General features: G+C 33.9%; 1 protein-coding gene across 1 annotated transcript in view; it reads left to right on the forward strand.

Moving 5' to 3' along the window:
• The window catches only part of LOC145296654 (excitatory amino acid transporter 3-like), a 192,842-nt gene extending 176,635 nt beyond the window's left edge, over positions 1-16,207 (forward strand). Inside the window, exons 6-8 of the mRNA XM_080142591.1 lie at positions 5,227-5,421; positions 11,101-11,235; positions 15,933-16,207. Coding sequence (XP_079998717.1) covers positions 5,227-5,421; positions 11,101-11,235; positions 15,933-16,038 — 436 coding nt within the window. The 3' untranslated portion in view covers positions 16,039-16,207. The remainder of the gene's footprint in view (positions 1-5,226; positions 5,422-11,100; positions 11,236-15,932) is intronic.
• Positions 16,208-16,703: the final 496 nt, after the last annotated feature.

The raw sequence follows: 16,703 nt of genomic DNA on the forward strand, positions 1-16,703 counted from the left end.
CGGATCAATGTGACTCTTTCTCCACATTTCCCTGTCTTCCATCACCTGCCTCAGATCTTCAAGATCACAGTTAGCATCATGTGCAATTTGATGGATGTAAGAGCTTCTAGGTTGTCCTATGCTCGTGCACCCGTGCCGTGGAGTTGAAATCGTTGAACAGTGCAGAGAAGATAACACAAAGGATAAATATTGCTGCTTTCAGTGGTAATCTTGTTATTACTGTGATTTGTTGCTTACGTCAGTGACGAACAAGAGATCATGACTTTTTACGACGATCTCTCAGTTCCCAGACATAATTTATTGGTTATCGGGGATGATATGAATGCGGATATAGGATGCGACAAAACCAAGCATAAGTTCTCCTTCTATGACTCCACGAACCGAAACGGACAACATCTTCAAACTTTCCCCCCGAAAGCAAACTGCACTGTATGAATACCCGTTTTCAAAAAAGATCCGGTAAGCTCTGGACCCATCAATACCCAAATGAAGTCAAGGCACAACTGGACTATTTTTTAAAATATTTACTTTGGTTTTTCGAAACCGCCCAACCTCTTTTCATTACATCAGAAGAAAATGCCAACATATCTCGTTTATATATATACTCTTTCTGTATTATTAAAAGCACCAGATGTTTGTTCGTGTTTTATTGAAGATACTTGTTGGCGATGATTTTGCCGTTAAATGCGGGGTCTTAGCAAAGAAGAGAATATTTTTCTTTCATTTTTTTCGCAATCGCAGACGACGCTGCTAGTTTTCACTGTTGGCGTTGCAAAGCAAATATTTTCTGCAGTATGAAACGCAAAACAAATATTTGTATATCTGCTGAAGAAATAGATTTCACCAAACTAAAAATCGATATTAACAGAGTCGAACTTAATCTTGAGATCGGCAAGCAATTTAAATAAAATACTGTCTCCCCATAAATTGTTATGACTTCTTTATCGTCTGGAAAGCATAAAAAACAGCAGATTTGCAAAACTTGGCAAATACATATTTCCCGTTGCCTTTCTTTTCAATAAATAAAAGAACAAATTAAATAAAATAAGAATAAAATGTAAGGTTTATGGTTTATACTAGAAGGACAACTCGTCAGTCCTATGTCTTGAATGTAACTAGAAGAATACTCGTCTTAGGACGGGTAAAATAAATTTCCAGTACAGCAATATTTCGTAGCACTTCAAGGCCCACTTACGAAGATTAAAATCAAAATATAATTATATTAAACGTATGTCTAGGATCCTTATTCCAATTTTGATTAAAATTCATTACACAATTTTGATTCTAGAAAATTTATAATATTTAAGACATTATATATATATATATATATATATAATGAGTTCGGATGTGTCTAACTGATGAGCCCAAATGAGGGCGAAACTCGAGTCTTGGACTTCCGGTTCTTTGACTGTCATGGCTCTTGTGGGCTGCGACGTTGTTTGGCTGTGGAATTTATTATATATATATATATATATATATATATATATATATATATATATATATATATATATATATATAAGTGAAAATGTGTGTGTGTGCGTCTGTTTACATTTACTTACCAAATAACTCGAAATTTGACATAAAGAGTATTAAGATTTGGGAAAATCTTTTAAATCGGTTTTCGGCCAGAAATTTGGCTGTCAAGGGGTTAAAGTTAAAGGATTTTGGGTCGAAACAATTGAAATTTGGCTGCCAAAAGGTCAAAGTTGAAAGAGTTAACCTTTGCAGATTCTACCAAATTCCTCAGCTAATTTTGGGTTTAAAAACTTGAAATTTTAGATGCAGGTAACTTCGACATGTGTAAAACTTTGTATTTTGATTTGAGACCAAAATAATGAATGTTAAGGGTCAAAATTGGGGTCAAAGTTTAAAAATAATTGACCTTTGCAGTCTCTACGAAATTACTCAGACAAATTTTGGTGTAAACATTGTAAAATATTACATAAAGTGTATTCATACTGAGGGCAAATTATGATCAGTACATAGACCCCGAGCAAAACCAGGCTGAACTGTTAAAATACTTTTAGAACAGGCAGATGGATGCAACGCTCTGTCAATGGGACAGAGGCTGAAGCTTAGATGCCAGTTCAGGGCCTGTCAGATTGGCGACTCTCTTTTGAACCTTGTCTAGGAGTGAGAGACTAGTAGCAGATGCACCAGCCCAAATGTGACAGCATTACTCCATACATGGGCGAATGGTGGCCTTATAGAGGTACAGGATACTTTCAGGTGTTAGTAGTTTTCTAGCACGATAGAGAGAGCCTACCTTCTTCGCAGCGGCCCTGGCAATGCTTTCAATGTAATTGTTCCAACTCATATTTCCTGTGAACGTTAGGCCAAGCAGTTTGAAAGATGTACTCTCAGATAAAGTGTTACTGGCTATTGCTATTGGTGGCAGAGAAGGTTTCTTGTAATTATTGAAGGAAACCAGTTTAGTCTTGGCAGCATTGAATGTGACCATCCATTTTTGTCCCCATTCCACTACAGATTGGCGGTCCTCCTTTAGTGTTTTTGGCGTTTCTTTAGATATGTGTTCATTTATTTTACTGTTATGCCTATTATAGAGTGTGGTATCATCAGCACATATACCCATCTCAGAGGCAATTTTGTCGGGGAGGTCATTAATAAATATCAGGAACAATAGAGGCCCAAGGATAGACGCCTGAGGCACTCCCGCATTTCTATCACACTGTTTAGATGTACGACCGTCGAGGACAACCTGGGGATTTCTCTAATCTAAGAAGGATTTAATTATGTTAATATTCTATCAGTGATTCCGTATGATCTGATTTTCTTGAGAAGACCCTCATGCCATGCCCTGTCAAAAGACTTGGATATATCTAGAGCTACCGCTCTACCCTCCACTGCTTTGTCCAGTGAATGGTATATACGTTCTGAGATTACAGCGAGGATGTCTGCTGTGGAACGGGTTTGTCTAAATCCATATTGTTTGTCAGTCAGAAGTTTAGCATCTGTAAGGTGACGGACTAGAGCATGGTTAATTATAGTCGCTAACATTTTGGCAAAAAGTGGGAGGAGGCTAATGGGGCGATAATTTGATGGGTCAGTTCTTTCGCCAGAATTCTTGAATACTGGTACCACAGAAGCAGTTTTCCAACAACCCGAAAAGCAAGAGACAATCACGTTGGTACGCTGGTTCTCGCCAGATCACCGGTTAAGCAACGATGAGCCTGGCCAGTACAAAATGGGTGACCATTTGGGAAGGCAAGGCACTGTATGAACACCACAGAATCTTAGAAATTTCCAGGTTGGTATTTAGGGGTGCGTTTTATTCATTGGAAGGAATCCACCCCGAATAAACTCGCTTGGTGGATTTCACGTAATTGCGTACCGGCAACCTGATGTAAGATACTTTCCTGCATCTTCATATCCAGTACCTAAAACACTTCGTAGCTGCGGCTGACTCAATCCTATGCGAAAAAATATACACTTGTATGCGAGTTCTGCCAACGATATATATATATATATATATATATATATATATATATATATATATATATATATATATATATATATATATATATTCCATGTTAAAAATATCCTGAAGTAAAAACTGTTGAATTTCAACCAGGTTGTTGATAGTGCTCAATAAAAAAGCAAGATATTACTTTTTTCAATTAGGTAAACAAAATTAACGTAATTCGCTAAATTTACTGTTTTGGTCTCAAAAGACATCGTCAGGCGACCATAAATCTCTGGTCGTAATCGAGGCCAGTCATTTAATGAAAATATCAACCGAATAAAAAAAGTAGAAAAAAAAAGAAAAAATAGAAAGAAGGGAAAGGAAAGAAGAAACTTTTTCTTTTTTCTCTCCTTTCTATTTTTTACATTATTTATTTTTTTATTCATTTTCCATTTTTATTAAATGACTTCAAATAAAACCAAAGACCTATTGTCGCCTAACGACGTCTTTTAAACCGAAACAGTAAATTTAATACAGCGACTTCTGGTAATATCTTTTACCTAAATTGAATAAAATAATAATGTAAGTAATTTTATAAATTAGTATGTACAGGATTTATTCTTAAAACGATAATTATAAATCTAAGATTTCACCTTCTAGACGTCAGGGTGAGTAATGTGGGCTATATATTATTTATTTTCCTTTTATGCAATAGGTAAAAAGCCATTGGAAGTTCTTCCTAGAAATTCAGATACGTCTGGATTTTTGTGTATATACATTAGACATCAATTAATGAATATTTTAGTTTCGTTGTAACATTTTTGAAAAGAATTTTAGTGAACCTAACATGGACACAGCCCTACAGTCTCCTATAAGGAAAGGGCTAATATTTCCTACGCCACGATTAGATGCAATATTTATTAGCGAATTCAAATCAACAAATATCAAATACCTTACCAAAATATTATATCTCAGCTTTGAAGAAAGACCCTTTTATTAACTTATTGACATAAGTTTAACTTGATTTCATAGAGATGCGCGTTTCCTAAATATTTGTGTCGTGAATAAAACTAATGGAAACAATGAAGTGGTTTCAAAGGTTTTGCTTGGAAGAGATCTTCGTTATCGAAGAGAGAAACTAAAATAGAAACTGTAATTAATTTCTTTCTAAATTTCTTACGTAGCCTTAATATGGTCGACAGACGGACAGAGTCTCGAAAAATATTCTCTTAGATTTCTACATTGTCGGGCACATCTTTTTTTGTGTGCTTCCCCGACTCGAACTGATCTAGAAACTTCGTCCTTTCCCCCGAACACGCGATCTCTCTGTAATATAATTCGACACCTGCGTGTTTTTTAAAGAGCTAACTTTTAACAACCTTCGCTGAAGCTAGGTGCACTGTATCTATTTCCATCTGAAGCCAGGTTATCCTGACATGTACTCTGTAACACATGTCGAAATTCATTCTAGTTAACATAATCTCTACTTACTGGCCCAGGGTCCCAGTATATAACACTACCCCAGGGGGTTGGCTTTGGATGCAAATCAGAGATTGCATCAAAATAAACTTGTTCGATTGTACAATTTTTCCTTTTTGTATTATCGATCTCTAGTTTGATGTTAGAATGTTGTCAGTCAATCTACCAGCTAAGCGTCCACCCGGAGAGTAGTCCATTTGACTCTCACCCTTTATTTTTCCATCAACCATCGTTGCGTTCATTATTCATGTTTACTTGATATGTTTCTATTTTCTTGTTTTTTTTTCTTTTCATTTTCATCTTTCCTTCGTTTCTATTTGCAGCGCGGCCACGTTACCGATTCTGCTGCGATGTCTGGAACGGAAGAACCAAGTGTCTAGTCACGTAGCGAGATTCGTTGCTCCCGTGGGGGCCGTCATTAATCTGAATGGTTCGGCCTTGTACCAGGCGATGGCCTGTATATTTATTGCTCAACACAGGTCTGTCGATTTGACCATTTCACAATTGGCACTTATGAGGTAAGAAACAAACAGCAAGTATATATATATATATATATATATATATACAAATTTCTAAAACAGATCCTTTGTTTGATAAAATGCATGCCCATTGGCTGATAGGAAGGGGCGCGGTGGAGACTAGAAAGCTGATTGGCCAACTAAAAATCCTCAACATATATAAAAACAAGAAGCAACAACAGAATTCGCGCATAAGCCTGACGAATCCTATAGTTGGATGAAACGCAGAATATTCAGTGTAGCTTAATCGCCATATATATTTTATAAATTACTATATATATACATATATATATACATATATATATATATATATATATATATATATATATATATATATTGTAATTAGGAAGGCAAGACTTTTATGATTCATGATTAAAAGTAAATTTGTATATATATATGTATATATATATATATATATATATATATATATATATATATATATATTCCTTTAATCTTCTCTTCAAAACAGGGGGAAAAGGGGGAACAGGAGAGGAAAGAAAGAGAAATGGGGAGCCAGCTGACCGGTTTCGACCCTCGCTACTCAAAGCTGTATCGAGGGAATTTTTAAAACAAAGAATGAAAAAGCAATTAAAATTGCGTTTTATTCAATTTACGGGGAGGAAAAAAAAAGTGGGAGAACGATTAAAATAAAACAGCGTTATGGTCGAATACCCTAGAGATTAATCACGTTCAAACCCAGGAGGCATTCCCTTTGCTTGCAAAGGGAAGATTTTCTAAGTCGGACGTAAATACTCTCCAAGATCTTGAGGTGGTATAATGAATGAGCACGACTAAGAATAGAAAAAGAGTCCGTGCTAAAGTTCGCTGCACAAGACGGGTTTTTAAGTAAATGATCAGTAATTGAGGACCCGTATGTGTTAGTAACAACCTCCGTTGCCCATTCCATTTCTAATTTTACTGGGTACATGTTGTTGTATTCTTCCATCTAATTTTAATGTCGTTCGACCCAAGTAGTTTGCACCGCAACCACATTCAAAATTGTAAATAACGTAACTATGATGGTGGTGGTGGGGGTAGACCTTTTAATAAAAAAAAATGAATATTTCAGACAATATTTATTATAATGTTGTAAAACAGGTTGCAAAATGTCAAAGATCCATTTTGAGACCTTGTGTTGCGATGACCCTACCATGGAGAGAATGAGTCTTAATGGGATATCCGCTTTATGGGTTTTAGGGAGACCATATAACCTTGGGCGGATAGATCCAGAGGGTCTTATCTCACTAGCTACGTTCGTCGGAAGTACACCGTTTTTTACCCACTTGACCAGTTTCTTTTGAAATTTGGTTTCCAAGCAGGCGGTTGAATCATGAGTTGCGACAGGGCCCACTTTTTCAAATTTGTCTTTGTCATCTAGCATTATCGACATTTTGTCAACGTACTCATGATGATTTAGTATAACAACTTCTGACCCTTTATCTGGTCTAGTAATGACTAATGATGGGTCTTGTCGTAGGGTTTTAATAACTGTAAAATGCTCCTTGCGCCATTTAAACTCAGAACGCGACACTGGTGTACTGGCGTAACTGTGAGCAAGGTCATTCAATTTTGCCTTGAGATCCATAGTTATGGTTTCAGAGAGTAGTGCAAGTCTCCGCTTGGGCATTGAGGATTTCAAATTGCGAAAATACCACTTCCCGTTTAAAACCGGACAAAGGAATACAAAAATCTAACCCATGATCAAGTACCATTAATTCTGAAGGTGACAAGTCATGGGAAGATAAATTAAGAACGTTACTTCCAATATTTGGCTGGTGGTACACTCATACTTTTTATATATTAAGTGTTGCAATTTATTATTTGATTTAAGAACTAATTTTTTAATATCTCGTTTTGCAAAATTGCAACATATCGTGCAAAGCGAACTTTATCAAAGCACGAAAGAATGCTCACTACTTCCCTCCATAATTGAACATTTTCACTCTTATATTTCTCTATATTCAATGTTAGTTTATCCAAAAAATTATGGATAAACGCATTATCGATTTTGTGTTCAGGTTGCAAATTCGCTTTTTTTATTTTAAATAAAATAAACGAAGGACACACATAATTATTGGCACAAGAATGTAAGAATGTTATATTAGCTTGCGTCGATCTAATTTTACTTTTAATTTCTTAATTAAACTTGAATTGTACCTCGTATTCAAATATTTCATAATGTTTTTAGGGATACAAAATTTAAATATTGCAATTAGGAAGGGACGACTTTTATGATTCCTGATTAAAAATAAATTTGTATATATATAAATATAAAATATATTTTAGTCATCGACATACAGATCTGTTTCGTTGTTTCACAACTCATCAGTGCCGCTAGACTAACACCTATCCCAAGCCGAGGATCGAACCTAGAACCGTCGTGATGACAGTCGGCAGTTCTACCCCCTGACTACGGAAGCGGTGGCCGAAATTAATCTGTCCGAATGTCTATTTAAATAAACATCCGTCCGCCACTCGAAAGTGCTCAAACGTTTGTTTGTAAACAAACCGCGAGATTCGCATTTTTTCAGCTAAATTAAGTGGCGAGTGAGATTATTTACGATAGTGCTCAACCCAAGAGGGGGGCTTTATAAAATATATTTTAGTCATCGACATACAGATCTGTTTCGTTGTTTCACAACTCATCAGTGCCGCTAGACTAACACCTATCCCAAGCCGAGGATCGAACCTAGAACCGTCGTGATGACAGTCGGCAGTTCTACTCCCTGACTACGGAAGCGGTGGCCGAAATTAATCTGTCCGAATGTCTATTTAAATAAACATCCGTCCGCCACTCGAAAGTGCTCAAACGTTTGTTTGTAAACAAACCGCGAGCTTCGCATTTTTTCAGCTAAATTAAGTGGCGAGTGAGATTATTTAAAATATATATATATATATATATATATATATATATATATATATATATATATATTCCTTTAATCTTCTCTCAAAAAAAAAGGGGGAACAGGAGAGGAAAGAAAGATTGTTAATAGATTTATGTGCTCTTATGACATTAGCAATATTTCTACTTGTGTCCCTGTTTTGGAAACTATAGATATCTGTGCACTTTTTTTTTAATATCGGGGCCGGATATCACCTCCTCCTATTCCTGAAAACATCTTTATTGAACTTATGAAATTTGCCACGACATCTGTGGAATTTAGTTTCAACAATATTATGTATCGGCAAAAAGATGGCGTGGTCATGGGCTCAGTACTTGGACCGACCATGGCGAATATTTTTGTGGGGTTATATGAAGAGCGCTTACTATCTGGATCCATAAAACCATTAGTGTACTTCCGATATGTTGACGACACATTCTGTTTATTTGATAACCAAACGGAAGCAAACACCTTTTTCTCCTTACTCAATGGAATGCACCCAGCGTTAAAGTACACCTATGAGCGAGAGTGCAATTCATCAATAGCTTTCCTTGATGTATTGGTAACAAAAACGCCATCTAGTTACCATACATCTATATACTGTAAACCAACATTTACAGGTGTGTACACTCGTTGGGATTCATTTTGCCCTAAAAAACGTAAGATAAATCTAATTTGGACCCTAACACATCGTGCCCTTATGATTTGTTCCAAGTTAAAATTAGATGAGGAATTGGAAACAATTACGGATACTTTATCCAAAAACGGGTACCCACTAGATGTGATTAGGCCAAAAGAAATTGGCTGAATTCTCTCGAATTAAACAGAATATAGAAACCAAATGTCCAGTTTATCTTCGTTTGCCTTGGTTGGGTACAGTAAGTGAGAAATTTGCCAAACAAATAAGTTCAGCAGTTCATGGATGTTATTTTGCTGCAAATGTGCGTGTTGTGTTCTCTACGAGAACACTATTACCATCTTCTTGAAAAGATGTTCGACCCCCCCACCATAATAGTAAGGTTATTTAAAATTTGAATGTGGTTGCGGTGCAAACTACTTGGGTCGAACGACATTAAGATTAGATGGAAGAATACAACAACATGTACCCAGTAAAATTAAGAATGGAACATACCGGGCAACGGACGTTGTTACTAACACATACAGGTCCTCAATTACTGATCATTTACTTAAAAACCCGTCTTGTGCAGCGAACTTTAGCACGGACTCTTTTTCTATTCTCAGTCGTGCTCATTCACTATATCACCTTAAGATCTTGGAGACTATTCACGTTCGACTTAGAAAACCTTCCCTTTGCAAGCAAAGGGAATGCCTCCTGGGTTTGAACGTGATTAATCTCTAGGATATTCGACTATAACGTTGTTTTATTTTAATCGTGTTCTCACTTTTTTTTCTCCCCGTAAATTGAATAAAACGCAATTTTAATTGCTTTTTCATTCTTTGTTTTAAAAATTCCCTTGATACAGCTTTGAGAAGCGAGGGTCGAAACCGGTCAGCTGGCTCCCCATTTCTCTTTCTTTCCTCTCCTGTTCCCCTTCCCCCCCCTTTACTGGAGAGAAGATTAAAGGAATTTATATATATATATATATATATATATATATATATATATATATATATATATATATATATACAAATTTACTTTTAATCATGAATCATAAAAGTCTTCCCTTCCCAATTGCAATATTTAAATTTTGTATCCCTAAAAACATTATATATATATATATATATATATATATATATATATATATATATATATATATATATATATATATATGACAAAGGTCTATATTCTGACTTAGAATGACTTTAATGAACTTAAGAATGACTTGAATGCTTAAAAAATAAATGGAATCCTTCAAAAACAACTTGAATGATCTGGAGAATGACTTGAATGGCTTTGAGACTGACTAGTTGTACAGCGAGTGATCATTTTACATTAAATTAATACAGAAAAGTGATCCCCCACTTTATATCACAAAGTTACAAACATAAGTACAGCATGTAGTAAGAAGAGATACTACACTTTGATCTTGGCGAAAAGGCCAAGAAAAGCTTAAAAAGCTAAGAACAGCATGTATTAACAACAGACCTTTGATCTTAACCATAAAGGCCAAGCACAAAAGTGTTATGGACAGACCGACCGACCGACCGACCGACGGTGTGACTTATAGAGTCGCTTGCACGTGACTAAAAAGAGTGACATCCTCAAATTAGGTGAAAATAGTAAAAACATTCTGAGTGCCATGACAATTTTTTTGTTGACTAGTTTTGTTGTTGTTGTTGTTGTTATTATTATTATTATTATTATTAGTAGTAGTAGTAGTAGTAGTAGTAGCAGAAGTATTAATTTGTAATATATTCCAAGTTCCTTTTTAGTAATCATTGTTTTATTTTATTATTTGTTTCTGGGAAGTGATGGTAACGGTTTTTAACGACACGGATTGACGACCTGTTTCAAGTTCGAACCCAATTCGTTCTGTAAAATCACTTTAACTTAGGATGTTGGCAACTTTCACGTGGTTCCTCCCGTAAATACCTGATGTCTTTCTAGAAAGAATTCTGACTAGAAAAATATCGGGCAAACCAATGCCAACAATAGGTTTTTTAGATTCTTTGATATGATGATGCTTATTTGTTTCTTAAAAACAAAACAAAACAAAGTGCCGTCCCTTAACACTCCGTATAACCCTAAATCCGTGTGGCAACAAGTGAATATTCATGAAAATAGATAAAATCCATTTTCAAAATAAAAATGATAAAGCTATCTCTTTATTTTCAGTTTGATTGCTACTTTAAGTTCAATTGGCGCAAAGGGCATCCCTCAGGCTGGCCTAATCACCCTCGTTGCAGTACTGACGTCAGTGGGGTTGCCCCAGGAAGATGCCGTTCTCATATTGACTGTCGATTGGATTTTGTGAGTATATTTGTGTAATGCTTTAAGCATAAATTAAATAACACATTTAAACGAGACAATCTTAATGCACAAAATTGATTCGTATATGTAATGTAATAAATGTTCGTGTTATTTATTGGTAGGATATGATGTTCGTGTTATTTATTGGTAGGATATGATGTTCGTGTTATTTATTGGTAGGATATGATGTTCGTATTATTTATTGGTAGGATATGATGTTCGTGTTATTTATTGGTAGGATATGATGTTCGTATTATTTATTGGTAGGATATGATGTTCGTGTTATTTATTGGTAGGATATGATGTTCGTGTTATTTATTGGTAGGATATGATGTTCGTATTATTTATTGGTAGGATATGACGTTCGTGTTATTTATTGGTAGGATATGATGTTCGTATTATTTATTGGTAGGATATGATGTTCGTGTTATTTATTGGTAGGATATGATGTTCGTATTATTTATTGGTAGGATATGATGTTCGTGTTATTTATTGGTAGGATATGATGTTCGTGTTATTTATTGGTAGGATATGATGTTCGTATTATTTATTGGTAGGATATGACGTTCGTGTTATTTATTGGTAGGATATGATGTTCGTATTATTTATTGGTAGGATATGATGTTCGTGTTATTTATTGGTAGGATATGATGTTCGTATTATTTATTGGTAGGATATGATGTTCGTGTTATTTATTGGTAGGATATGATGTTCGTGTTATTTATTGGTAGGATATGATGTTCGTATTATTTATTGGTAGGATATGACGTTCGTGTTATTTATTGGTAGGATATGATGTTCGTGTTATTTATTGGTAGGATATGATGTTCGTGTTATTTATTGGTAGGATATGATGTTCGTGTTATTTATTGGTAGGATGTGATGTTCGTGTTATTTATTGGTAGGATATGATGTTCGTATTATTTATTGGTAGAATATGATGTTCGTATTATTTATTGGTAGGATATGATGTTCGTGTTATTTATTGGTAGGATATGATGTTCGTGTTATTTATTGGTAGAATATGATGTTCGTGTTATTTATTGGTAGGATATGATGTTCGTGTTATTTATTGGTAGGATGTGATGGTCGTGTTATTTATTGGTAGGATATTATGTTCGTGTTATTTATTGGTAGGATATGATGTTCGTGTTATTTATTGGTAGGATATGATGTTCGTATTATTTATTGGTAGGATATGATGTTCGTGTTATTTATTGGTAGGATATGATGTTCGTGTTATTTATTGGTAGGATATGATGTTCGTGTTATTTATTGGTAGGATATGATGTTCGTATTATTTATTGGTAGGATATGATGTTCGTGTTATTTATTGGTAGGATATGATGTTCGTGTTATTTATTGGTAGGATATGATGTTCGTGTTATTTATTGGTAGGATATGATGTTCGTATTATTTATTGGTAGGATATGATGTTCGTATTATTTATTGGTAAGATATGATGTTCGTATTATTTATTGGTAAGATATGATGTTCGTGTTATTTATTGGTAGGATATGATGTTCGTGTTATTTATTGGTAGGATATGATGTTCGTGTTATTTATTGGTAGGATATGATGTTCGTGTTATTTATTGGTAGGATATGATGTTCGTGTTATTTATTGGTAGGATATGATGTTCGTGTTATTTATTGGTACGATATGATGTTCGTGTTATTTATTGGTACGATATGATGTTCGTATTATTTATTGGTAGGATATGATGTTCGTGTTATTTATTGGTAGGATATGATGTTCGTGTTATTTATTGGTAGGATATGATGTTCGTGTTATTTATTGGTAGGATATGATGTTCGTATTATTTATTGGTAGGATATGATGTTCGTGTTATTTATTGGTAGGATATGATGTTCGTGTTATTTATTGGTAGGATATGATGTTCGTGTTATTTATTGGTACGATATGATGTTCGTGTTATTTATTGGTAGGATATGATGTTCGTGTTATTTATTGGTAGGATATGATGTTCGTGTTATTTATTGGTAGGATATGATGTTCGTGTTATTTATTGGTAGGATATGATGTTCGTGTTATTTATTGGTAGGATATGATGTTCGTATTATTTATTGGTAGGATATGATGTTCGTGTTATTTATTGGTAGGATATGATGTTCGTGTTATTTATTGGTAGGATATGATGTTCGTATTATTTATTGGTAGGATATGATGTTCGTGTTATTTATTGGTAGGATATGATGTTCATGTTATTTATTGGTAGGATATGATGTTCGTGTTATTTATTGGTAGCATCTGTGTTATGTATTTTGTGTGTCGCCCTTATATCACACTGAGTGAGTGTTGTTTAATTGTTATGGACTTCTATTTCTTGTCATAAATAATTTTTTCAAGAATTCTTCATAAGTTTTGGTTTCGGTTTCGATTATAGCTGATGCACTTAAGTCATCTATTTTTTTTTACAAATAATTTTATAAAGAATTTTTCATAAATTTTGGTTTCGGTTTCGATTATAGCTGATTGCACTCCATTAATCTATTTTTTTTTTATAAATAATTTTATCAAGAATTCTTCCTAAGTTTTTGTTTCGGTTTCGATTATAGCTGATGGCACTCAAATTATATATAAATACATATATTTTTTTCAAAAGTTTTGGTTTTGGTTTCAATTCAAGCTGATGGACCCAAATCATATGGATGTATTTTTTTTTGTATATTTTCATAGATATATACATAGATTTTATTTTATTTTGTTTATCAACATGAAAATAAGTAATTTTTTTCTTTATATTTTAAAATATTTTCCATATATATATGCCTTACATTAAAAATGCTAGTTTTATTTTTGGTGCCTTTAATCCCCCCCCAATCTTTTTGCTGATGAGGAGACTTTGTTTTATAAAATCAAATGATAAAATTATTGTTCAAGACGTATTGTCTATTTCAATAAAAAGCATCGTTTCAGAAACGATCGTACACTTTATTGATTTTGTTTGTTTTTCCTTTTGAAACCGATTTTTACTTATAAACTATGAATCATTTTACGCAATATATATATATATATATATATATAATGTTTCGGTCTTGTTGTTTGGCTCGCTTGTAATGGTTACCTCTTGTACAAGAGATTTCACACTGTAATTTTCTTTTAGTAAATCCTTTAAAAATATCTGAATAAATAAGAAGTGAGGCGTAGCTGGTAAAAGTACTTTGTAAAATTTAGTTATAAGTTACACTCCGCTGAAGGTTGAATGTTCACTCATCAGTGCGAGCGAGACTCAAATACAGATGTAAATTAGTTGAGACATTTACCTAGTCATGGTTGACGGAACAAGAACATGCTACCCCCATGTTGGATTAGATAAAGGGTTCTGTTCAAAATTCCGTTCAGATTCCCCAGATCGACAAAAAGATTCCCGAGTTCGACAAGATACACCTGAAAAAGGTTGAAGGTTACATTGATCCAAGTGATGTGCTAATAACACTAAATAATAAGTAAATAAGGATTAAATTCCTTCGAGGTTGCGTTCTATTTTATATGATGGAACATATTTTGGTTGAAGTAGAGTAATTTCTAAATATGATTTTAGAGATTTTATCGATGTTTTCTTGATAATTTGACGGGCTTTAAACTGTCTATAGTTTTTAGATTTTAATATTTTCACAAATTTTCGAGTTTTAGTGAGTAATGTTATATAGTGTTTATATTATTAGGATTAATCGGATTACTGGTCTCATCTTGAGTGTTATTTGCACAACGTTTTGGTCAGCAGCGAGTTGCTGGTCGTAGCGCTGCAATCGTTCAATTGTTATTCAACTGAAATATTTAATAGCAGATTTTAAAAGTCGCAACAGAATATTTACAGGTCAAATGTTTAAGTAAAAAAAATAACATATTTGCATTTATGTTATGTAGACTGAGTCTATCTATCTATCTATCTATCTATCTATCTATCTATCTATGTACCCGTGTCTTGTATATATACGTGTCTGTATTTCTTCAATATGTCAATATATATTATATGGGCTCATGTATCGCCTAGTGGTGTATATAACAGTGTCTTTGATATCTAATGAATGCGTGTATACGCAGTATATAAAAATATTGTGTGCTGCATGTATATAAAATGTTCATTGTGGTGCGGTTCTTCTTCACAAATACCCGTAGGGTTAACAAACGTGACACAAACTTTTATAAATATCTTTTCTTGCAATCAAACGATAACAATATGTCTGCTTGTTTCAGACTAAATGGAACATACCTTGTTTTTCCAAACATAAAAAAAAACGACATAACAACAACACATATTTTTACACAACCTTTATCCGTCTTATGGATTCCTCTGTCAAAGTTTTGCACACTGAGTCTTTTTCTACCTTTTCACTGTTTTTTCTCCCTTCTGCTTCGCTCGCTAATGCGTTTCTCGCAAACTCTTTAGCTTGACTTTGACTAAATACCTATTACGTCAGCAAAATCCCAACAAGGTGTCCAAAAACACAAACAGGTGACCTCTCACTTAAGCCAAAATTTGTTTACTTCTAACCAAATTCCATAACTACTCCGACAATTCCTAACAAATTATACTTCATCTTAAAAATCGATAACTGTAATGTTAAACAAGTTATTCTTAACAATTTCTAAACATTATAAAAGATTTGACTGCATTTAGTTTTTACGTATTCATTCCAGCGTAATTTTCCGTTTCCTTTTTTATTTTACAGAGACCGTGTCAGCACAATGGTCAATGTGATTGGAGATGCTGTCGGCGCTGGTTTAATCTCTCATTTGACAGCAAAAGAAGAAGCACGACGTCGAGGATTTGTTTAACCATTGCCTTCTCTCTTTCTCTCTCATGTTGCAAGTTTTTTTAGTCCTGATTCGCGTGATTGCATCACCGGTGTAATTCTCAGATCAACAGTTAAAACGACAAAACAATAACAATTTTTGATACAATTTTGGAACACGTTCAAAAATAAATTTATAGTCAACACATGAATACATTGTATTTGATATTTGTCTTTAAAATTTAATTCGTCAGAAATCATTTTCTAATAAATTATCACATATGTTGACTTTAAAATTACATTCGGATTTAAAACAAATATATATATATATATATATATATATATATATATATATATATATATATATATATATATGTATGTGTGTGTGTTTGTGTAAAATCTGAGGTTATTGTTTTCCAGAGGTTAAGTAACTTATAATAAAGTTTAACGAGGTTAATACCGAAGTAGAGCAAGGTATACTATTAATTTGCTTTTACATAAGCAGTAATATGTTTATTATTTATTTATTTTTTACATAGGCGTCACCACTTATCAAGGCCCAGAGGCCACTCAAGGATAAGGGTTAAAGAGTGTACAGTAGTCAAAAGGACAATATAGTAATCGATAGCAATGGAAATTCGGTAGATTTGTTAACTAAAGTGGAACGGCTCATCAAAAACTTGTTTTCATTGGACTTGAAGACAACCA

Source organism: Euprymna scolopes, chromosome 17 (genome assembly GCF_053919585.1).
Source record: "Euprymna scolopes isolate OS-2025 chromosome 17, ASM5391958v1, whole genome shotgun sequence".
NCBI lineage: Eukaryota > Metazoa > Mollusca > Cephalopoda > Sepiida > Sepiolidae > Euprymna > Euprymna scolopes.